At 34.3% G+C, this 24,790-nt stretch overlaps 1 protein-coding gene across 1 annotated transcript in view; it reads right to left on the reverse strand.

The window, feature by feature from the left end:
• LOC149786028 (E3 ubiquitin-protein ligase rnf213-alpha-like) overlaps positions 1-24,790 on the reverse strand; it is a 374,561-nt gene that overhangs the window by 284,251 nt on the left and 65,520 nt on the right. The window contains exons 13-18 of the mRNA XM_089978102.1: positions 24,330-24,434; positions 21,538-21,645; positions 15,073-15,268; positions 8,335-8,652; positions 6,597-7,162; positions 4,487-4,640 (exon numbers count right to left, since the gene is read on the reverse strand). Coding sequence (XP_089834228.1) covers positions 4,487-4,640; positions 6,597-7,162; positions 8,335-8,652; positions 15,073-15,268; positions 21,538-21,645; positions 24,330-24,434 — 1,447 coding nt within the window. The remainder of the gene's footprint in view (positions 1-4,486; positions 4,641-6,596; positions 7,163-8,334; positions 8,653-15,072; positions 15,269-21,537; positions 21,646-24,329; positions 24,435-24,790) is intronic.

Consider the following 24,790-nt stretch of genomic DNA (forward strand, 5'->3'; position numbering starts at 1 on the left):
GGCTGAGTACTCAAAATTGATAATACCATCACCACCTCCTCTCCACCTTTCTCCAATCTCAATAGATCTCTAAGAAACACAATGAAAAGGGGTATAAACAAATGGTAGAGTGTAATAACTACAATATACAGAACTGGCATCAACAAATGAAGCTTGAGTTAGGTCTGGTCGGTATGATATACTTAGGCAGCTGACAATTTTGTCAAGGTAAAAAAGGGTCAATAGCACATTTAGCAAATTATGTTCAATTTCCTACAAATTTTTAGGCCCAAATATGTATTCAGACAGAGTCATGGTTTAATTAGCATGACAGAACATTGGCTCCTATGCTCAATGTGCCAGGCAGATGACAAGGACTGAGCCAAATAACTGTTGCTCTGCACCATTCCAAAGTATAGAAAACCCAGATCATAAAGTTCCTGAACACAAGGCAACCCCATTTAATTAATGTATCAGAGGTCAACACTACTGTCCATAAGTAATCTTACTTAAACATACTGCTGTTGATGAGAAGGTAAAATATGTCACTTGCCAAAGTACCACACTAGGACACCTCTTGAGGCCTGACATTCTCTTTATTTGTAAGTAAAAGGTCCATGACAGGGGATGGAAGGAGAATCATAGTATAGCTCATACTCACCTGAACGTTTGCACATTTTGATACTATGGTCTGAAAAGTTCAACCCAATTTCCAGATTTAAATTCAGCACTATTAAATACTTACATTTCTTTGCATGAACTACATTTGGCAAATGCACAATCCAAAAGTAGAACTGTGACAACTTTGCTACAAAATTCAATGAGGAATCTTTAGAAGATTCATTTGTGATCCTTCCCAAAATGGAGGCCTTCCGATGGTGGCCAAGATGTACCACTGGCACTTTTAATACTTACATTACATTGGCCATATGAACTGTGCCTGTTAAAGGTGCAATCACTGAGTTGATAAAACCATGACAAATCTGCCACAAAATGAATTTAGAAACCTCCAGCAGGTTCATTTGTGATGCCTGCAGCAAAGAAGCCGTCTTTTTAATTCAGCCCACAAATGCAGCCCCAATGAGCAATCTTCATTTATGGATGGGGAGCAGGCATCCCCTGTCACTAACATCAACTTGGGATGTTTGAGATGGTTCAGCTAACATTTGCCTTTGAAGTGACATATCATAGATAGCTTTTCTAGGAAAACATTGGCATGATTTTTCAAATATGAAAGCATCTTTATGATATCATTTCAAATAAATTAACAGGAAGCATTCAGACACTTATAATGTCTATCATTTTAATGCTGGTGTTTGGCCAGTTTGTAAATTTTTGACATGATCTTATTTCAAGCTGAAATTGACGTACAGTCTGGTCATAGAGAAAATGTTCTGCAAACATGCAACCCCATGAACAACTTGACATTGTATACATTCCTACTTCAGTCAATTCATTAGTGGTCCTGTACATACAAACATTGATGAAAGATGAAGCATATCCACTAGAGGTCCCGTGTGTGTGTGTGTGTGTGTTGATGTACAATCACAAATCATTAAATTGACAAGCTAATTTTAAGTTATAATATGATATTGCTAGTCAATGGTCACATTGTGAAAATAAAATAGAAATCAAAAAGAAGTTGGAATATTTTTCTGTGTTAGCGATAAAATGCAGAACCTGCAAGAGAAGGAACTGGCACAGAGTTAGTTTTTTCAATAAGTATGATTATGTTTTTAAATAGAGAAACATGATAGATCAACCCTCTTTTCTCCATTACAATGTTCATTTTCACATTCACAAAGAAAATCTGCAAAATGGTAAAAATATTTACTTCTTATTAAACCTATACTGAATATGAAAATTTTTTGTTTTGTATAACAGCATCATTAGGTGAGAATCCCACCCAAAGTCGACTGACTCACTTTGATAATATCTCAGTAATTTTCAGTTATCCCTTTACCTCACAGAGCATAGTGACAAAGTGCAGCTCGCTATACATAGAACACAGGTTACCTAGTCGACCGCATACGCATAGCTTGCCTGTGAACTATTAAGCAATGTAGTGTATGTTATGTTTAACAGCAATTTTAACCATTTTACATTTTTGGTACACATCTATTACATGTGGAACAATTTAAGAATAAAGTCCGATTGTTATAGCTGTGTAATTATTTATCACGGAAGAATTTGTTATGTGCTTTAAAATCTGGAGAGAATTCGTTCACCGTCATGTCAGTGAGGCCGTGTGACCAACCGTAGAGCTGCCATTTCTCATACTCGAAATTTACAAGTTTTTCATCTGTGTCTACATCACTAAGTCATCTAAATCTGATAATTTATAAAAACTAATTGCAGCCTATATCAATATCAGAGCCTTTACCTAGGTTATTGAATCTTTCATAGTTGTGATTCTAATCATGAAAACTTCGTAAGTACTGAATGAAATCCACGACTGCCATTTTGGAGAGTGGAGATTACGACCCAGTTACTTTAAATAGCAGATATCGACCAGTACATAAACAGTGACCATGTGATCTGACGTAATTGTGATTCACAGAAATGAATGTAGTATCTAATAAGGGGTTTTCCCCGAAGGTGGCGCTACGAAAACCGGCTTAAAATGGCTGACGTTTACAGCAGACGTCAAAAGGCGCTTCTATGGGACTTTTGTAGAAGCGTCAAAAGTCGCTTCGATGCGACTTTTGTAGAGGCGTCCAAAGACGGTTGTATGACGTAATGGGTTAAATATGCCAAGTCTAGCTTGAAAATGTATTACACATCATAAATAAAAAATGTACTAAAATTTCATAATACATTCTGTATAATGAGTAATATTACATTCATAAAATCTAATTCCTTGGTAAAAATATCTGCTTATTCACAAAATGATACTCTTGTGTGATTTTGAACCAATATATGTCATACTGCTTCTGCTGGTTACATTTTTTATATAGCTATGTTTCAGAAAGAGTTACAGTTCTTGTTGTCACAAATGACCTTTAAAAAAAAGACATAAATCAAGGGGTTTTTTTTACAAATATTCCCACACATTTTACCATTATCTACATAAAATGAATTGCAAAGTATTTAAAAAGCAGACACAAGTGAAAATATATCTTTGTTTTATGTATTTGTTTCCACCAAACATGTTGTAAAAAATCAGCAATGTCTTCATATGCTAAATAGATAGTTAACCTTTCAACTATGAAAACATGCAGATGTAATAATGTCAGCTTTTCACATATGAATGCAGAGAAAGAAGCAAGCGTAATGTGATTCCCATTATAAGAATTTGCTAATCACGATCACCAGCTCATGATGCCATTTCTAGAGATCAGCTGGTTGCTGGGACAATTGTTCGTTGCACTGCACTGGACTTTTTCTCTGGTCCGTAAGTGACTGTCACATAACTCTCAACATCACTCGCATGAAACTAAACTGCTTATTGAAACAACTGCTCTGCAGCCTCCTAATAAAAGCTGTAAGAACACGCCTTTTTGGGGTCATGATTTCAAAAACATGCCCCTCTGGGGTCATGAGCACCCCACTTTGGAGTCATGAACTGGAAAAAATATGCCTAACATCGTTGTCATGACAAACTTTATTTTTATGATCCAGTGGTCATAAATTAGGTAACAGAAAGATGCAAAAGAAACAAACTTTGTAAACTTAGCCAAAAAAATTAATTTTCAAAGTTATAAAATGAAAATTTAAAAGCAACTTACACTATTATCAACTGAATCCAAAATAATCCTACAAAAAGTCACTTGTTGAGGATGTTATATCAGCAACAAGTTGAAATAAACTAGCTGAAACATAGTAAAGTTAAAGGTTTATTTCCTGTAAAAACAGCCATGTAAAGTTTCTCAAACATAACTGTTTTTCTGTTTTATATGTTTGTCTTGCCTATGTTTTGTACAGATAACTATTCTGTAATGAGAGCAATTGGTTAAATTGGTTATCTGGCATAAATAACGGTTATTGTATTCAACGTTTGAAATTAAATTAGCATCCACCTCTCTTTTTAAATTTACAAACTGATGACAATAAGCAATATATCCCATGGTGGTGGCATAAAATTCCCCATGCCTCCAAGGTTATTGTTGTTGGGTTTAATGACTTTTTTCAGCACATGATAGATTATACATGGCAGCCAGTATTAATGGTGGAGGAGGAACCCTGAAAAACCCCGGAAAGAACCACTGACCCATAAGAAGCTACTGGCAAGCTTTCTCACATATCCACAATGGCTGAATTGGAGACTCGAACCCACACATACACAGGTGAGATGGCAGTGATCCATAACAGAGAGAGCTTTAGACATTTGGACAACTGGGGCCCATGCCTCCAAGGTAAAATTGTTGTCAGATTATAAATATTCCTCAAATTTCTGTCAAGAATGAGACAAGATCTCATAGAAAATACACAGATCTTAATCAAAGAGACATTTTTACATATACCTATTAGATAAATTCATGCATACCTACATAAATAACATACATACCTTTCATGGACTCCCTGAGCCATAATACAAGACGTTTGCAATTTATAAAGTGATCCAGACAGTTGGTTTTCTCTGGTGTAAGGTCTTCAAGAAATGCACAGATTTTTAACAAAGAATCATCAAATTCCTTCATCATCTTATTTGCCGTATTATGCTGAAAATGAAATATAATGGGTTAACAGAATGTTAGAACAATCTTAGTTCTATGGAGATGATTAAATGTTAAGTTTCAAAACAGGAGAGGTTAAAACTAACAGATAAACCCTTCAAAAGAAACATATAGATCAGGCTATAAAAGACAAAAAGCAAAAAATGTTAAACTTCACTGAAAATAATGAAGGTAAAAAATATAAAATACTAAAAATATAGGGTCAAAACTTGTTATCTGAAATGCTCTCCTCTAAAAACATTTCTCTGGTTACACATTGTCAAAAAGTCTCTTTGGTGAATTCACATCAAAAAGCTTGTCTCATATGTTGAAAGTTGATACACTTGAAAAGAATGTGTTCCACAGTAAGTGAACAGTAGCAAGGTATGCATGGGTCTGGTATGTAAAGGGCAAAATGCCACATTATCACAATGATATCTAGCACATGAAGTAAGCCACTCTCAAATAATGGCTTTGATATTCCAGACTTTCTCTTTGGAGTTTTCATTACAAGTAAAAAGAATATGCCAATAATTTGATATATGAAGTCACTAGATGGATATTGTTTATAGAGAGGAGTGGCTGCAGGACAGATTAGGATTCTTTCCCATTACCACTGTCACTAGGTGGTCAACAGTACTAAATACTTTTACCAAATTTCAAGTGCAAATCATATTTCTGTAAGATTTGGGATAATAATCAAAATTTATGGATCTCATGTACAAAGGGAATCTGAGAAGGCATTGATCAATTTTATCCTATAAATGCACTGTCATGAGCAGCCAGTAATGCACTCTGTGTGGCCTTACAACAGACTGCAGTGATCTATGGCTTGGATAAAGGCATTACAAATTGGTGAAGCAAGTCAGATTGCAACCACTGATGCAAACGGTTTAATCAAGGGCAACTTCTCATCACACTATGTCTTATTCCTAGGACTCATCATCATACTATGTCTTATTCCTAGGACTCATCATCACACTATGTCTTATTCCTAGGACTCATCATCACACTATGTCTTATTCCTAGGACTCATCATCACACTATGTCTTATTCCTAGGTCTCATCATCACACTATGTCTTATTCCTAGGACTCATCATCACACTATGTCTTATTCCTAGGACTCATCATCACACTATGTCTTATTCCTAGGTCTCATCATCACACTATGTCTTATTCCTAGGACTCATCATCACACTATGTCTTATTCCTAGGACTCATCATCACACTATGTCTTATTCCTAGGTCTCATCATCACACTATGTCTTATTCCTAGGACTCATCATCACACTATGTCTTATTCCTAGGACTCATCATCACACTATGTCTTATTCCTAGGACTCATCATCACACTATGTCTTATTCCTAGGACTCATCATCACACTATGTCTTATTCCTAGGTCTCATCATCACACTATGTCTTATTCCTAGGACTCATCATCACACTATGTCTTATTCCTAGGGCTCATCATCACACTATGTCTTATTCCTAGGACTCATCATCAACCAGGAGAAGAGAATGGTCAAGACAGTTTTAGGATCATCATGACGATTGAGTTCATGTAAATAGTTTCAGAGTTATAAAACTCTGACCCATTTTCACCTTACCATTTCTGAACTCTTTTAAAGCATTAATATTTAATATAAAATCAAATGAACTTGGTATCAAGCAAACTTATAATTTCAATAAGCTCAAACAATACCAGAATAAAATCAGCTGGCCAACTGCAGATCATAATCATTATGCATATACATGCATTATACATTCTGTCATGACAGTCTTACAGAAAGTGTAGAAATGGATCCTAAGTTACCCTAATTCATCATTAATTAAATATGATAAGACTGCTCATCATCATCATTATGATCATCATCACTTTTATCATCATCTCATTAGTGCTGTCTTCATCATCATGCTGCAGATTTTAATTAGATGCGAAACATACAGACTGCAAGCCTACCTGTGATGCAATTGTTTTGATCACTTCAAAATCACCACTCAATTCATAGGCTTTTGCAACATTCAAGATGGTCTTTGCCCCATCAACACATGCCTCCAACTGCCGATACTGCTTCAGCTGCTTTACCCTTTCTCTAGCTTTTACATCTGACACATTTATCAACATCATTTCTTCCACCATTTTTTCATGGTTGTCTCCATAAATTTGTCCAAGATATTTTTCCATCTCAGCAAACAGGATATCACCATTAACAAGTTTTTGTGTGATCTCCTTCATTTTGGAAATGGATGGCTTCCAAACCTGTTCACATACTTCATCAAGGGTTGTAGCCTGAGATGCACGTCCAATGCCTTGCCACAAGTTCAAGAAAATGTTACTTCCATATGATGCATGCATGGGTTCAAGCATACGGATGACCTCAGCCGAGAGCTTATAGGCCGTGATATGAGGGTAAAGTTTATCAAGTGTAGCTGTCTCCACATCAGCTGGCTGACAGATATCTCTGATACAAAGATCCTTCTTTTCTTTTAGTTGTCTGATGGTTCTATCCAGCTCTGAAGTTTGAACTGAAAATAATACATAAAATAACATGAATGTATTATACTGGAAAGTGTACAAATGAAAGACACTTTCAGAATAACACGTGATGTGCATATCAAATAGAATGAAGACTTTTTTTATTTTCTCTGACACTAAATAGAGAGATTAATGGTTTGTCAGCTATGTACAATGATTTGTCAGCTATGTACAAAGATTTTTCTGTACAGCTAAGATCACAAGCTCATATGATTGTTTTACTGATCCATCTAATGAAAATACATAATCAATATTCAAATTTAACACCACTCATTCTTGTAATTTATACTTAACAGCTGTATTTAACTTCCTTTTGTATATTGTTATGTGTTTGTGAATTCATATGTTATGTAATTCTCCTGTTTGTCTCTTATTTTATACATTATTAATTAAAGACAATGTAAGTTAAAAGATTTCAGAAAAAATAAATGAAACCATAACACATAAAAATTAATATGATACCCACACTCTCTCCATAATAAACGTTATTTTTTCCTGTCCAACCATGTATTATTTCTTATTTGTCCATTGTTACACACACACAAACACACACAAATCATGAATATGATTAAATCTTGCTACATATGCCTATAGGACAGGCTAAACATATCTGATGAAGGACCATACCAAAAATATGCTTTACCTTACATGCTGTAAAATCATTTTTAAAAAATAAAAATTACACTCTCGAATTAATGTCATATCTCATGAATTGTGTTATTTTCTTCCTACAAACAGCAAATAAAACCACTGAACACCACCAAACAGGAATAACAGAAAATAAAACCATTGAACATCACCAAATAGGAAGAACAGAAGAAAAAACCCACTGAACATCACCAAATAGGAAGAATAGAAAATAAAACTATTGAACATCACCAAATAGGAAGAACAGAAAATAAAACCATTGAACATCACCAAATAGGAAGAACAGAAAATAAAACCATTGAACATCACCAAATAGGAAGAAAAGTTCTGGAATTAGACATTGCAGAGGCTTAACTTTTTCCACAGTCAACTTGAATCTAAATAACAAATGTAATAATTTTAGTTCTGTGTAACAATTTCAATATCTGGATAATAATGTGTAAAATTTATTTCATTATCACCAACACAAGAACACAAAGTACAGAAGGCTCATATAAGAAAGAAGTTTACTTACCAGATGGTACATGCTGACAGAGCTGCAACAGAGTTGCCACATATTTCTTCTGTGAGAGATAACTGTCCACCTCCCTTTGTCGAATCTTTACTGCCTTGGCAACATTTAATATTTTCCCCTTTTTTTCCTCTGATTTTTCAAGCATAATCATTGTCAGTTCCTGAAACTTGTCTTCTGCATCTTTGATTAAACTGAGATCTCTGAGGGTGACTGTCCCATCTTCAAGGGCATGCACTCTTTGATCTATCACAGATATGGCTTGTGTGAGTTCCTGAACACAAACCTCGGATAGAAGGTACACTTTCTTTTCATCTCCATCTGTAAGAGAGGGTAACAACTTGAAAAAAAGTCATTAGTCTCACCAATAATAAATTTCATGGATCTTGAAGTTCCTTGCCACAGCAAACCAGAATCTAATAAATAATTACATAGCTCACCTCTAACCTGTGAGCAGACACATGCAACAATTGTAAGCATTAATTATCATGTAGAAAATAAATAGAGTCTAAGTGATCTTCCTGAAATATTGGCCCCATGACAAATCATAAAAGACTTCCAGCAATACATGAGACCAGTGCCTGCATATCATGCTGCAAAATGTGACCTTGACCCCAAGATCAATGATAACAATGGCTCCTCTACAACAGTACTCAAGGTCTTGTGTTCCAGCAATTTTTCTCATGCCTGAGTAACCATCCCCCTCCAGAATTTTATTTTGAACACAAAAGTCTATATTTTTCATCCTTGTATGCTGCTTTGGAAACAAATGCAGTAGGGTTTATACAGAATATTTCATTTTCTCCTCTTTACATTTTCTGTCCATCTAGATCATACTCTGAATTGGTGTCCAATCTGATCAAATCAGTAAAATATTTGTCACCCAATTAAAACTTTATTGCTTTAAACTTCTTTGAAAAAAGTACTGTATTCATATCTTGGGGTACAACCAATTTAGCTTTTAATTTATATTTACTTTCTAAGGACTTTCATTGTTCTCTACATGCACAAACAAAGCAGCTTTACTGTGTCAGGAATTAAAATTAAAGGTCAATGGAACAATGGCGCTGTCTTTGGGCCTGAAAAAAGTGGTGGCCTGAATTCAAAGACCTGCAGTTTACCCTGTCAGGACAATGAGATAAACTTGTCAGAAGTCTGCAGCATCTCACACTTTTCAAAAGAATGGGATTAGAAGTATTTCTGTGCAATCTCAAAGCTGTTCATAAAAAAGTGTAAAATGTCAAGAAATATTTATGAAAATTACATACTACTTCAAGCATCTTCCATTTTGCTGTGTACAAGACAGTTAGGCTGGAACATCGTTTATAGAAAATTTATGAGCCAGTGCTATTTCTACTTCTAAATTTGTGTGTGTGTGATTTTGGATTTTTAATGTAGCTTTAAAAATTTTTCAGTCATATCGCTATGATGTCTGCATTGTGGCAGTTTATAGTGATGTCTAGCACTGGGGCATCATGTCGCAGACATGTAGCATGATGTCCCACCCAGTCACATTTTCCTGACACCAGGCCGACCAGTCCTAACACTAATCTCTTAATGCTGAGTGCCAAGCGAGGCAGCTGTTAGTACCACTTTTGTAAGTCTTTGGTATGACTTGGCCGGGGATCAAACCCACGACCTCCCACATCCGAGCCGGACGCTCTAACTACTAGGCCACCAGAGCAGTTACCTCTAAATATGAGTAGCTTTCAACATATTCTCAAAGACATATGACCTAAAATCTAATCTGGCTCAAACACTTCACCTAGATACTTAAAACAGGAAATTCCAAATTCATCTACCTGAAGCCTCATTCAGTGAGATTTGAGATGTCTGATGCAGTGGCTGGCTAAAAAGGTGCTCTCATATATTTCCTGAATGGTCCACTATCATGAGTTTGAATTAGCCAATAAATACAACATTAAAATACAAACTGACATAAACATGTGGTTTTGCTCTGATGAACATGACAGACAATCAATAAAAACCATGAGTTGATTTAACTTTGGCTTCTCATCAAACAGCAAATCCAAAAAAGCCATAGGAACCCCAAAAATGAAGAAAACAGATCCCCAGCAAAAAAGAAAAAGCCAAACAAGGATGCAAAGCATGATGAACAGAGGAAAACAAATTAGCCATAGGTCAAATATAATTGGGACACAGGAAAACTTGTGTTCAACCTGTTTGAAATTTTCTAATTTAGCTGGAAGGTCAAGTGTCCCTTGCCATGGTACAACCAAATTAGAGGTTGATCTAATTCATTCTTATGTAAGAAGCAAAGAACATCTGGCATGTACAACTGGCAAAATCTAGTGATGATAATCACAATTTTGCTATAGCTGATGCCTCAAGTGTTAAACCCATGACTAAACTAAATAAAGAGCAGAAATCATGTCAAACCTTTCTGATACCGACTAATGTTTTCCAAAAGAGGGAAAATCTTTTCTGATTTAGAACCTTTTGATGATGTGCCAAAAAATGGTGTCAATTTAGTTGAAAATTATATCAATTCCCATGGATGCACCAACTTGATTGCATTTATGCTCTCTTCTGGATCAAATCAAATGTGAAATCAAAAGTGCAAATTTTCATCAGTATTTTAAGTATCACTGTGAAATGAGAAATGTTTATGTATGAAAATACCCCTTACATAATTAGCTAGGATCAAACTATTTAATTCAGCAAATGTAGATGGGATATTTCTAGAACAAAAAATGCTTTGTCAAACTTTTTTACACTCAGTTTGAAATTATAAAACCTAGCACTGAAATTCAGTCTGGAAACAATTATATGTAAAATAAATGTTGTTGTTGTTGTTGGGTTTAATGCCATTTTTCAGCACAAGATAGGCTATACATGGCAGCCAGTAATAATGGTGCAGGAAGAACCCAGGAAAATCCTGGAAAGAACCACTGACCCACAAGAAACTACTGGCAAGCTTTCTCACAATGACCGAACCCGAGACTCGAACCCATGCAGACGGAGGTGAGATGGCAGTGATCCATAACAGTGAGTGCTTTAGACCATTCAGCCACTTGGGGCCCCATGTAAAATAAATAATTATCATTTTGTGGTAATGACCATGCACCAAAAATAAAGAGATCATATCCAGACAAGACCTGTGGAACACACGACACTTGACAACCTAACGTACAAAACTAATGGACAAATTCTGTCTCATTCTGCTCTCAACTCTAGAATCTGATTGTTGTTATGAGAGAGAGAGAGAGAGAGAGAGAGAGAGAAAATAATTTTTATTGTTCAGTTACCTGTCAGTTGTGTTATTCCTTATGTAAACACTACAAAGACACTATTATATTCCAATCGCAATTAAAACCTGAATAAATAAATCGTTTTGGTTGTAATTATGAGATCCATTATCAGTAGGCCATATGGCTATGCAGACATGGTATATATGCTAATTAAATATGCTTGACCTTTAGCTTGGTCTTTTCCAGTAAATACTGGATTCACCTCTACAGATCAAATTAAGGAGGCTTTATCTAGGGAAATGAGGCTACCCATGGGGTATTGAAAATGTGTACAACAAGCCCATTAGCTCAAGAACAATATTAATTTACTGATACTTGTTCTGAAGAAGGTTGGGAAAAAAATGGCAAATGAATTTAAGAGATAGAGAGAACAACAAAGCAACGTGTATAAAAAAATATTTGTGTATTATAAACACATGTTATTTTCAAGGATATAATTTGTGATCCAACAATGGACAAATGCACAAAACAAATGCAAAAGCATGATGCAATGAAACATTCATAATTTTCAAGAGTTTTACAAGTCTTCCAGCTCAAAACCCTCAAGCCATTCACATTCTTCATCACTAGACAGACTAGAGAGAAGGTGCACACTATATGTGTACTTTCCAAACTTCATCAATATAATCCAACATTAGGTGTTCACCCATCCATGCTTTTTGTTGAACTTTCACTATAACTCCTTTTGGGATTTTTAGATTTTTTAAAGTTTCTTTTCCTCGAAAGATTATCATGGGTGGCAACAAGTCACTAGATGCCAGGCATGTCAATACACAAGTTAAATGGTGCTTGTCACTGCCAGTACCTCTAATACACACCTCTCTTGTTCTGACTTTATCAATTATCTTCCCTGGAACTAAGTCGAAATATATTAGCGTTTTGTCCATATTTCCAATTAAATGTTCATCAAATTCCTCATCCTCCTGCAGCCTTCCTATACATCTGGTAAAGCAGTCTATTTTTTCCTCTAGTTCTTGAGATAGCTTTTGAGAGATTAAAGTTCTGCATCTCAGTGCAAGTCCATTTTGCTTGAAAAATCCATCAACCCATCCTCTTGTACCCTGAAACTTTAGATTTTCCTCCTGAATAACTGCAGTAGCATAATTTTGTAACATCTCAATTGTTACAGGCACGTGATGGTCCCACATACAGAGTAACAGGATAAAATTTCCTGCTCCTTCTCATGCGAATATGACAAGGGTCGGCCGGCACCTGGGATAGAACCTATCTTTGACCTTGGTGTAAGGTAGTACTTTGCAGCTATGGGCCTAATTCCACGTAGGTCTGCCTCGTCAACAATTCTAATTTTATCGTTAATGTCCCATTTCTTGTACTTTCCTCTTACTGGTGACTTTGCCGTACCAGGAAACTGGCTTATATCCCTCATCTTTGCTGTAGTCCAGCTTGTCTACTGCTGGCTCAGGAAATTTTTTCAGCAACAGTGGGCACCTTTTCAATAGTATCTTTTGGTATGATGGCATTATCTGCTGCATCAATATTTGATTTGTGCAGTTCAGCATCATCTTTTATACTGGCAATCTCGGTAAATGAAGTAACAGACAGGTGATGGGCTTCACCTTTGTCTTTTCTGGGCTGTTCAGGTCCAATTTTCTGCCTTTTGTTTGGTGGTTCAGTGTGTTTAGGTGGTGGTGGGATAAGATTCTCTCCCTTTGGCAAGGGTTTAAAGAAACTAAATAATGAAGACATGCCCAAGCACGAACAGACCAAGATCTTTGAAGATATTAACTATATATAAATGTAACTCACGGAGTCAGTGACTTATGCATTTATGATGAAAACTAACTGGGTTTTTATAGTTTTTACTGCATTACCATATTGAGACAATAAGATTAATTACCCAGTGGTCTGTGGTCTTCATGTATTCCTGTACTGAGATATTATTTTACTGGATGTAATTAGTGCTCATTAATGACATTGTTAATGAATAGCGGTATACATTATAATGACAACAACAGAACAAATACATCAATCATTATATTTTCTCACCAATACAAAAGATGAAGGGCTATATGATGAATACGAATAGATTCACAATTAACAAAACAGTTGCCCTTTCCAAGTAAGCAGAGCAAAGGGCTTTCTACACACTTACAACTGGTGAATATTTCTTTAGATTTTTTTTTCTTTTTCATTATTAGATGCCTCAGATACACATCTACGCAAAGATAACAGATAATTCGAGTTTGTGTTTCAATGAGGAAACAAAATTTATATTTCTCATATGTGATTATACCAAATATACTCGACCATGAATAAATTGGTCGTTTTGCGTATCTAAGTGATACATCAGCATTTTTTCTGATGCCACTTGAAAAGTGATGTAAATAAAAACATAAAAATATGAAGTAAAATACAATAATAAAAGAAAGAAATTATCATGGACCTACATGCATGATTATAAATGACGATTGTTATATTGTGTGAATCTTCCGTTTCAATATTCGATGCCTTAGTTGTCAAAAGTTAGTCACTACTCATAACTTGCTTAACAAAACAATACCCTGGTAATTTGATGTACCTAAATCGAACTTTTGTGTATTTCTGAATCCGTTTGAAATGGAAACCTGTCTTCAATTTTAACAAAATGAAATAAAAATAACAGATAAATAAAAATGCAACTAAAACAATGATTTTATCTCTTATTCTCAGCTGTAAAATTTAAATGGCTGTACTTTTTTTTTATCACTTTGGCAAAAGTATATCTTCATAGTAGATCATTTTATGTACAAAAAATACTAGGATGACCGAAAAATATTAAATTTTGTGTACAAAAAAATAAGATAAAGAGTTATTATTTTTATGGCTTGATGGTGTACGAAAAATTAAAGGGTACAAAAAATAACATGAAATACTGTATGTTACTTTAAATTCAGAAACTGACACCAACATTTTCATCCAGCATGTGGATATTCGAATATGCTATTAGAACATCTCCTCTTAACACTGCTGGGTGAAAATGAACAAAACTTTTAAGTTTTCTTGTCCATATGGCAACAATTAACAAAATGGATATTTCATTTTGTCTTATTCCCAAAGAGTCCATAGGAAGCTGCCTAAGGTCCAGTGTACCCAAATGTCAATTACAGTGCCATTGTTAAATCTTTCTTGCACCAACTATATATATAACATCAATAACAACTACATATATATATATATATATATATATATATATATATATATATATATATATATATATATATATATATATATATATATATAACATCAACAATATATATAACATCAACAACAACTATATATATAACATAAACAAAATCTTCAATATATAACATCAACAACAACTTGAATATTCCCTTGATCAACAGTAGATGCACTGTTTACATTTATCACATTTATTGCCCTTACATTGCTTTTAACAAGAACTATGATCATTGGTGCATACATATTTTCATTAATATAACCAAGGAAAGACCATGTAAAATTTGCTTACAGAACATTTTGAGATAGTGTGTAAAAGGTGTCCAGGTCAGGATGTACTGTAGAATCATTTTCTCTTCCTCCATATCCTTCTTCTTCATTGCAGTCTCCCACTCTCTTTCATACAAACTGGACAGCAGTCTGCCAAAGCGCTCTCTTTCATGGCTTCCAAGCTGATGCATTTCAGCACTATAGCCTGTTTCTATTGCCTATAAAATGCAACATGAGACATGCATACAGTAATGAAACAAAAAATGAAACATATTCTTTCTAGTGGGCAAGCTGCAACTAATACCAGGATCTACCCTTTACTGCACCATCACACCTTTTAATTTCAGGCCCTTTAATGTGCAATCGTGACCATTCATGCACAATCATGCCCTGCGATGACTTTCAAAACAAGTTCAATTAAGATAACCTGTACGATCAAATCAAATTTTTACATCCATCCACAAAATCACATACATGAAAAACAAAAAAAAATGTGTAAATATGAAGATATTGTTTACTTTAAGTGCAAATTAAAACAACTGTGCAGTTCAGTGGAACAGCATAATGGCTATTTGTAAATATGTGCATAGTATCCTACAGTATGGACATGAAAATCATTTAAACTTTTTATGGTAAGACTGAAAGATTTTTTGCAAGATCAACAAGAAAATGCCACTCTCTGAACTAGTTCCATTAATTATCATTAAGGTTTCACCTCAACAGAGGTAGATGGGAGCAAACTTTGAACTTTGTGATAAAAATACAATTTGTGTCAAGTAAATTACAGCATTTAGAGCATACAAATATGACCAGGAACCACCAAGCTACGAAAAAAAGTTTTTTGTTGGTAATATCATGATCAAGAATTAAAATGATAATTACAATTTTAACTTCCTTGACTCTTTCTCTAATTTTATTTCTCGACTTTTAAAAACAAGGAAAAACCCAGTCACATGGCATGGTACAATTTTCTCAACTTCCATAATTTATTGTTTAGTAGTGTGCAGTCATCAATATATGAGAGATTTCACCTTTCAGTACTTTATAATTCTGAATAATGTCCATATGACACATTTAAATCATCATAATATATAATTTATTTCATTTCACAAGACTGCTGATGCATGATAACTGTAGTCCCTCAGTGAATGAATCAAGTACTGCACTGCTGAAAAATCATACAAATTACTACATGTACTTAACAAATCAAGATGGTTGAATGTTCTTTCAAGTTTCTTTTATCCCTACTTTTCAAAAAAAGTTAAACTTGTTAATCATTAGCATATTATACTTCTGCTGCATTTCAAGTTAGATACTGCAATGATAATGAAATGGTTAGGAGGATTGATTGTATATATTAATGATGTTTATTTGAATCTGACATTAAATTTCTCAGAAGTGATCAAAGCATTCTCGGGATTCTCATCTAGTTGAATTGATTTCACTTTTCATTCTAAACTGAGAATGTCTGATATCACTTGTACTTTTCCACCGATGTATTCCTACAACTGCAATTTGTGGTTGTTACATGAAATGTTACAAAGGATGTGAGTTTTGTCATGTGACTTTTTTCTTTGTTTTTAGTCTGATACACCTTTAAGTACATTTTGTAATCAGTGAGAGAGAAACCACAATTGCAAACAGACAAGTTTACTACCTGGTGACTGGACGTCTTCTTAACTTGAGCTGGACAATAATGTCCAGCAGTTAGCTTGTGTCATCTTGATAATGATCAGTGGTAATAACAGTAATTATCAAAGTGACAATAATAGTAATTATCAAAGTGACAATAATAGTAATTATCAAAGTGACAATAATAGTAATTATCAAAGTGACAAAACCTAACATTTAAAGAATACACAGCAGCTAGGATAATCAGATTACTTACCTCTCTGCATGGATTATAGTTACTTTATTTATATGTCATGTTGGAACAAATGCCAATGTGCTGAATTTAGAAATCAACAAATATTCATGAGATTTATATTCACCCGGTTACTTTATTGGCATGCTGGAACAAATGTCAACATACTGAATTTAGAAAATACTTAATAGTGACAATTCTATCTGTAAACACAATTTTGTGGCTGCTCATGAAAGGTAAATTTCAAAGTTTGCAATAACATGCTGGCTGCTGGCCACATTAGAGGGGTTTCTGTCATTGAGGGGTACTCCTAAACATAACCTCTCAGTACCATAGGATTCTGACTGTATAAAGTGGGTGACTGCTGGTCAGGGGGTACATTCAAGAGGTGAACAGTAAAAACTCTTAAGTAACTGCTAACTGCTGCAATCAGCAACTGTCTGTGATGTATGGCTAAACTCACTCGATTTTACTATATAAATGCATAAATGACTTGAGTGACTACCGACAAAATTGCAACAGCAATCATAATTATTTTTGCAAATTAGATGTTTCAATACTGAGATCCAAACTGAGATCCACAAAAAACATGAGGGAAATGGCTGCATTTGGTTACTGGTTTCATTACATTTACAAGGTAAAGCTGAAGACCACAAACCAGACTTATCAAACTGCCATTCTAGTACCAATGGCATCAAAATTCTATTATATACCATACCATAATCATGTTACTGATATCAGTTAATAATGTATAATTTCTGCTGTGCTCACTGGAAGTCATATTGCCAAAATGCATAGTGTAATGACCAAGAAGAGGCACATAAACCTTAATATTTTTGTTTACAGTGTTTATCCATTTATCATTTATTTTGTTCCTGACTTTATTTCTTGGCATTTGTCTATAAATAAATATTAAGTGTTATCATAGTAAACATTATAAGTGTTACCAAATGGCTAACTTCACAACTGATGTACCCTATAATGCAAAAAAATTACACTTCAAATAAAAATGGAATCTCGGGAAGGGCTAGTAAAGTAATTATATTATACTTGGCCATTGTTATTAAGTAGCTTGCCATTTTTTTTAATGCCAAAAAGCCTCATCTGCTTGTTATTAAGTAGCTTGCCATTTTTTTTAATGCCAAAAAGCCTCATCTGCTTGTTATTAAGTAGCTTGCCATTTTTTTTAATGCCAAAAAGCCTCATCTGCTTGTTATTAAGTAGCTTGCCATTTTTTTTAATGCCAAAAAGCCTCATCTGCTTGATGTGAATACATCCTCCTACAGAGTGGAGAATTATCAATAACACACAGTTCACTCATGTACTTCATATGCCCATGCCCCAAACAGTCATCTTTTTCATAGATGATTATTATGCCAGGACATCAGAGCTGGGTGGGAGAAGGGATTCAGATACCAGCAGATACTGTATATATTTAATTATAAGTTGACCTTTTTAATGCAAACTCAATTCATGCAGAGTAGGGGTCATCTTATAAGCACGACATATCAAAAATGTTTGATAAATAATATTTCAAACCACTGTTACCATTCACAAATACATAAGTGGTGTGTACTGTCTTTGTCCATTTCATGACAGTACAGTATTAGATACAAAATACTTGTTTCTACAATTATTTGGATTATAATGATTTGAAAATATTACTGGTAAATTAAATAATACACACTGCAAAGTGGAGTGTCCATAAATGTTGTTTACAATGGGTGTTCACAAGCAAGTATATTGCTTCCATGTACATGCAAGTATGAACAATCTGTATTTGTATTAATATATGTGTTTTGCTGTATAAACACTGTTGGATACAAAAGAAGTTTTGATTTAATTTGTATATTCCTTTTTCATAAGTTATATTTAATTCCCAAGTGATACTTCCCAAGTTTTTCTGCCTTAGTGTGTGGCTTTTAAAGGCATCTCTCACTTGGTTCTCTTGTTTACAATCATTTTGACCGTGCTACAAATTTAATGCTTGTTCAGTGCCAAGTAGAGTTTTACAACTTCCTGTGGAAATTTGACCTTAATCCCTTGGCTTGTAAAGTCAGTGACCTCCTTTTTATTCTCCGTGTGACAACCCTTTGATCAAGCTGTGTGTTTGATATTTCTCAATGCTAAGCGAGACAGAATGGTTATTTGAACTCCCTGTAATCTTTCTGCACAATTGAAATGTATTTAGTTGTATCATTTAACAGATTTCACAGACTGCATAATCAAACTGTTACTGAGCCCAAGCCAAGTCTGAACATAAGCACTGGCAAATGACAGCGAAGCAGAGAGAACAGGAGTCAGACAATATTTACAATGCCTAGATGACGATTTACAATGACTAGATGATGATTTACAATGACTAGATGACAATTTACAATGACTAACAGCGAAGCAGAGAGAACAGGAGTCAGACAATATTTACAATGCCTAGATGACGATTTACAATGACTAGATGATGATTTACAATGACTAGATGACAATTTACAATGACTAGATGACAATAGAGGATTTCAGAACTTTATCAAACAATGAGACTGAATTCTTGGACTTTGTACCAGATGACATTAGATAGTGTCATTTATTGGATACTGTGAATTACAAAGAAGTGGACCACTCTGGTGGCCTAGTGGTTAGAGTGTCTGCCTCGGAAGCAGGAGGTCATAGGTTCAAAAGGCCCGGTTGAGTCACACCAAAGACTTACAAAAATGGTACTAACAGCTGCCTCCCTTGGCGCTCAGCATTAATAGGTTAGTGTTAGGAATGGTCAGCCTGGTGTCAGGATAATGTGACTGGGTGGGACATCATGCTACATATCTGTGCCATGATGCCCCAGTGCTAGACATCACTATAAACTGATTTTTTTTTAAAGCTACGTTAAAAATCCTAATCACACATACACACAAAAAAGTGGACTTCACATTCATTCTGTAAGAATTAACATATTCCTGGATATTGTGATTCAGATTATTCAGAACTACAATTTCCATACCCATATGTGACCTCAAACTTAATTCATGGACTTATCTTATACATGGATTTAAAATGTCAAGCATTATGGATTTTAATGGATTTTATTACAGGAAAATGGACTAACAGCAAGTTGTTGATATACCTGCATCATATTCCACTCAATAATATAATTGTATTTTACACTGGTTTTGTCTTTATTTTGCAAAATACACATTAACTTATAGGAGGGTAGAAGAAAAATGGGCTTTTTGTAGCCCTAAAATGGAGGGGGTAACATATAGTCGTGTCGACTTATAAGCAAGTATATATGAAGTATTACATAATTAAAATTTGTTTTCCCACCAACCCCCCAAAATACATCTTAACAGTAATACAACTGGTAGCTATTGTCTACATGAATTTGTCACTTAGGTGTGTAAGCTGAAGTGTTAAAACATGAAAATCAGACCAAAGAATGTACTCATCATTTGATGGAGAGAGCCACTTTACTGAATTATTGAATCTCTCTGGGCCACATGTGCTACAATTATGGGTCCCAGATTGAAATAAATAATTCCTCTCTAATTATTTCAGCAACACAACTGTTAACTCAAATAGTTTCTAAGAGTTTGATAAAGGACAGGAATGAAAATATTTTGTTTAACAAAGTCACTATATACACACATTCCCACTTGACCTACTAAACAACTGAATGTTCTGGAATTCTGCAATGAAACATATCACCAATTCATACTCAAGTCTAGGACTTGAACTAAAATTCTAGTAAACAATCATCACAAAAGTCAGGTACACAAAAATTAATTCTGCACAACACTAGAATGATGAAACAACACAGAATTTGGTGTTTAGACAAGAAAAAGGAATACATAATTCCTGCCATTTTACTGAACCTCAACTGTGTTGTTTTCCTTAACACAAAAGACATGCCTGTTAACAGCTGTAATTAATATTAAATACAAGTGTACGAGTGGGACACAGCATGATAACCTAATAGGTTCCTGGAAGAACAATTTCTGTAAAGGAGGTAGGGTCTTCAGCAAGTAAAATGAAACCAAGAAGGCAATGATGCACCAACAACAATCAATTTTTCTCTGACCACAAATCTGACACATGTCCATTAAGATAGCATCCTTACAAAAGATCACATGTGAGGTGCACAAAAAGACCATGTCTTACGGCCAATTCACCATTCTGTAAGACAGTGTATTCACATTCACACAAGAGGCAAGGTATTTTCAGTATAAACAAGAGTAATCTAATGTATTAATGCTATTAAAATGATAAAGTTTATAATCAATGCAGTCTTAGTTCTTTAAAAATCTTTTATACATGAATGAATGTAACATTTCATCAAGTATGAAAAATAAACAAAAATATATCTACAGCTGAATTTCTGAGTTGAAAACTGACAATCTGCACACCTGCTATAAAATCAAGTCTTCAGCATCAGGTTTTTTGTTGGCAGGCAGGTGTGGCCACTCAACAGATAGGTTTTACTGTCACTGCTGGACAGCTACATCACTTCTTCATGGGGTCAATTTTAAAATAAGGTGTAAAGAGTACTTTTATCAAGAGTTTAGAAATATCAATGAGTATATTTGGGTGGAGAGAAGTTGGTCTTTCATTTAAAAAGTTCAGGTACAGTCTTACCTTAAAAGCAAGCTGACTCAAACAATTCTGCACACATGGGTGAAAAGTTTCCACTTTCCTGCAGTAAAGATCAATCAAGAGATTTGTGCCATATGTGTCTTGCAGCATCTGAAATTGAAATGCATGTATGGTGCATTATAAATGCAACTAGATATCAGAGACATTCATATCCCAGCCATTTCAGGCAGGTAAATAATCATTTAATACATAACTACTGTATATAATTGCATATAAACTGTATAAGCCAACCCCTAAACTAAAAAGGGTTTGATTCAAAACTCAAAATTAGGCTTGTGAGCATATTTACATAATGATGACACTGTAAGTACATTGTAGGTTTGAAAATGCACTGAATGAGGTACATTCCGCTGACAGAAGTACATTCCTTGGATTCGAATCATTGGCATCACTGCACTAAACTTTAATGATATCCAAAATACAATAATGAAGTTTCAAAAATAATGCTTTGAAAATCATGAAAATACTGTAAAAACTGAGTTGTAGTTTACTTTGATGTAAAAGATCTTACACCCCATTTTACAAAACTACAGTAATTGTGCTAATGTTATGGAGTGAAAGGCAATTAAATATCAAAATATTGGTATAGTTGCCGGTCAAAATCCCTTCCTTACCCAAGCCAGTGTCAGGGTTTTAATGATTAACTGGCCTGTATTGCTGTCAGAAAACAAAAGACAAATTGCCAATTATGAACAACGGAGATGCCAAAACATCAGGCTTTCCATTGTGTGGAAAATTATTATTTTCTTCAGTCAAAACACACATGTAAAATAGACTGATGATGATCTTAGTTGATCTATATTCAGAATTTTATATTTTATTATTACCCTTCTCTCATGAACATGTAACAGTTGCACAATTGAACATGATCACCTTTTCATAAAGATTACCTCAATCCGTGAGCACGTGGATCAAAGTAAATGAAACAGCTATTACCAACTAGCTGAAGTGTTATCTGGAAGAATGTGATTTGGTCAAAACAATGAATAAAGAAAAATCTGCATTCTAATATGTTTGGGAATAAAAATGGATTAAAGTGACACTAAGCACGATTTGGGCGGTGTAAGTACTGTACATTATTGTTCAGCCTTGTCTCCGGGGTAAACTCTAAGTGACCCATGAATTATTAAGTCTTTATTTACCTTTATTTAATTTCATGTTGGAGAAATAAAAAAATATGCACATGCAAAATAATAGCAAAAGCAATCATAGTATTTTATAACAGCTTAGTAGTGTTGGGACATGGAGAATGTATTGTTTTACATGCTTATACGTCTTCAGACATGGAAACCATTAATTTTTGTGTCCCAAGATTTACAGCCATTATGGTAGTCAACAAAACAATCTTAAAAACTTTCAAGATTAGATTTGGCCCACGGATAAACCAACCCCCCTCCATCTTCCAGGCCTTTATTTTTTCCTAAATTATTTGGCTTATACAACAGTATTTATGGCACACCAACTAATTATGTGCCCAATTAAGATTCAGGCATGAATACAGTTTATTTAAAGTGATAACAATTTCCACTTGGAACATTATAGTTCAGAAATTTACTAAAGACAGAGTTATATAAAACAGGAACACGTTTATTTGATATCTTCACTAAGCAATGATATCAACTACAACAGGAAAGAAAAACAAGGAGCACACACTTTATCTTATCAGTGCAGGTAATATTGTCTTACAATTGATATTACAGCATCCACTTCACAAGTATCATAATAATCCTTCAGTGCATCTTTATGTGCATGTAAGATGTGTACTATAGAAAACTCATTTATATTACTGTATTCTGCCACAGTTGGATATATACAGGTAAGTTTTATATGCATGTTTAAATCAGTGTCCAGTTTATAACACTATAAGCAAAATTTTGGTGACTGTATTTGATTTGTATAGGCAGCAGAGATGTGTGATAGTACGAATTTACTGTGATATATTTTTATTGTGGTAATAACATGGCACATTTTCACTGTACTGGTACATCAGCAGTTTCCATCAATATGGATTTATGGAAATTCACAAGGAATCTTTTAACGAATTTAATGATAGAACAGTGTGTTATTCATTATTCATGACAAAATTGTTCAAAAATGTCTTTTTTGTCATAAGACTGATTTTAAGCACTAAAAAACAATACTGAATTGTACAAGAAATGATTTAATACATGCATTGTAAGAAATATAGGATACATAAGTATATGCATTCATCTCTCTCTCTGTCTCTCTCTCTCTCCCTTTCTCTCAAACATACCACTATTCATTATTACCAATATTCTACAACATCAAACTCATAAAAAAAATATCATCAATATTTAATTTAAATTTTTAAAAATATTTGGCTCTCTCTGTGGGGTCTACTCATGGGCTAGAATCTGAATGTAAAGACTGATTCCCAATCAGTGCTAGGCTGATCCTAGCATTAGTGTGTACACTGGGCTGATCCCAGCTCAAGAATAATTGGTACTAGGTTGATCTCAGCATTCTAGTGTAATATGGGCTGTAATCTCTCATCCTTCTACAACAATTAAAGAGATAAATTATATATATATATATATATATATATATATATATATATATGAAAGACAAAGATACGCCACACTGAAATATTTTTTAAATATTTTTTGTAAATTTTATACATATTTTCATTCATTAAACTATATTATAGTCTGAAAAGAAAATTCATTTTATTGCAGATAAATTCACAAAATATCACATTTTCCATAGGGAAATATTTTCTTGTGTTGCTGCTGATATAGTACACATAAATTTACCTCTCCTCTAAGAATCTGATTCAGATCTTTCTCTGCATCTGAATTCCAATCTTCTTTAACAGTTTCTGATGGAAGATCATTGGTTGCAAATATATTGTCCCAGCACTGTGTAAAAAATACACAGATGTTATAAACTGAATTAAATGAGTATTCCCAAGCTCTCTATTCTAAACCAAGCATGAAAAAAATATTATTATGATCAGCACATTATACCCCCATCATGTATTTAATAGTCCTCTACGAAGGTACACAGAAGTTAATCAAAAGGCATCTTCCACACCTGCCACAAACTTTGGTCAAGGTGAATGGTCTAGAACCAAAGTTTTTATCCAAAACCCATGACAAAATAAATTTTCTGACACAGTGTCCTTTACCTCACAACTACTGATTCCAAAATCAATAAGCTTCATTCCAACATGCAACTTTTCCACACACTTTAATGATGATATATGGTCACAAGC

The sequence above is a fragment of the Sinohyriopsis cumingii genome, chromosome 12 (assembly GCF_028554795.1).
Source record: "Sinohyriopsis cumingii isolate HCF-2022 chromosome 12, ASM2855479v2, whole genome shotgun sequence".
Taxonomy (NCBI): domain Eukaryota; kingdom Metazoa; phylum Mollusca; class Bivalvia; order Unionida; family Unionidae; genus Sinohyriopsis; species Sinohyriopsis cumingii.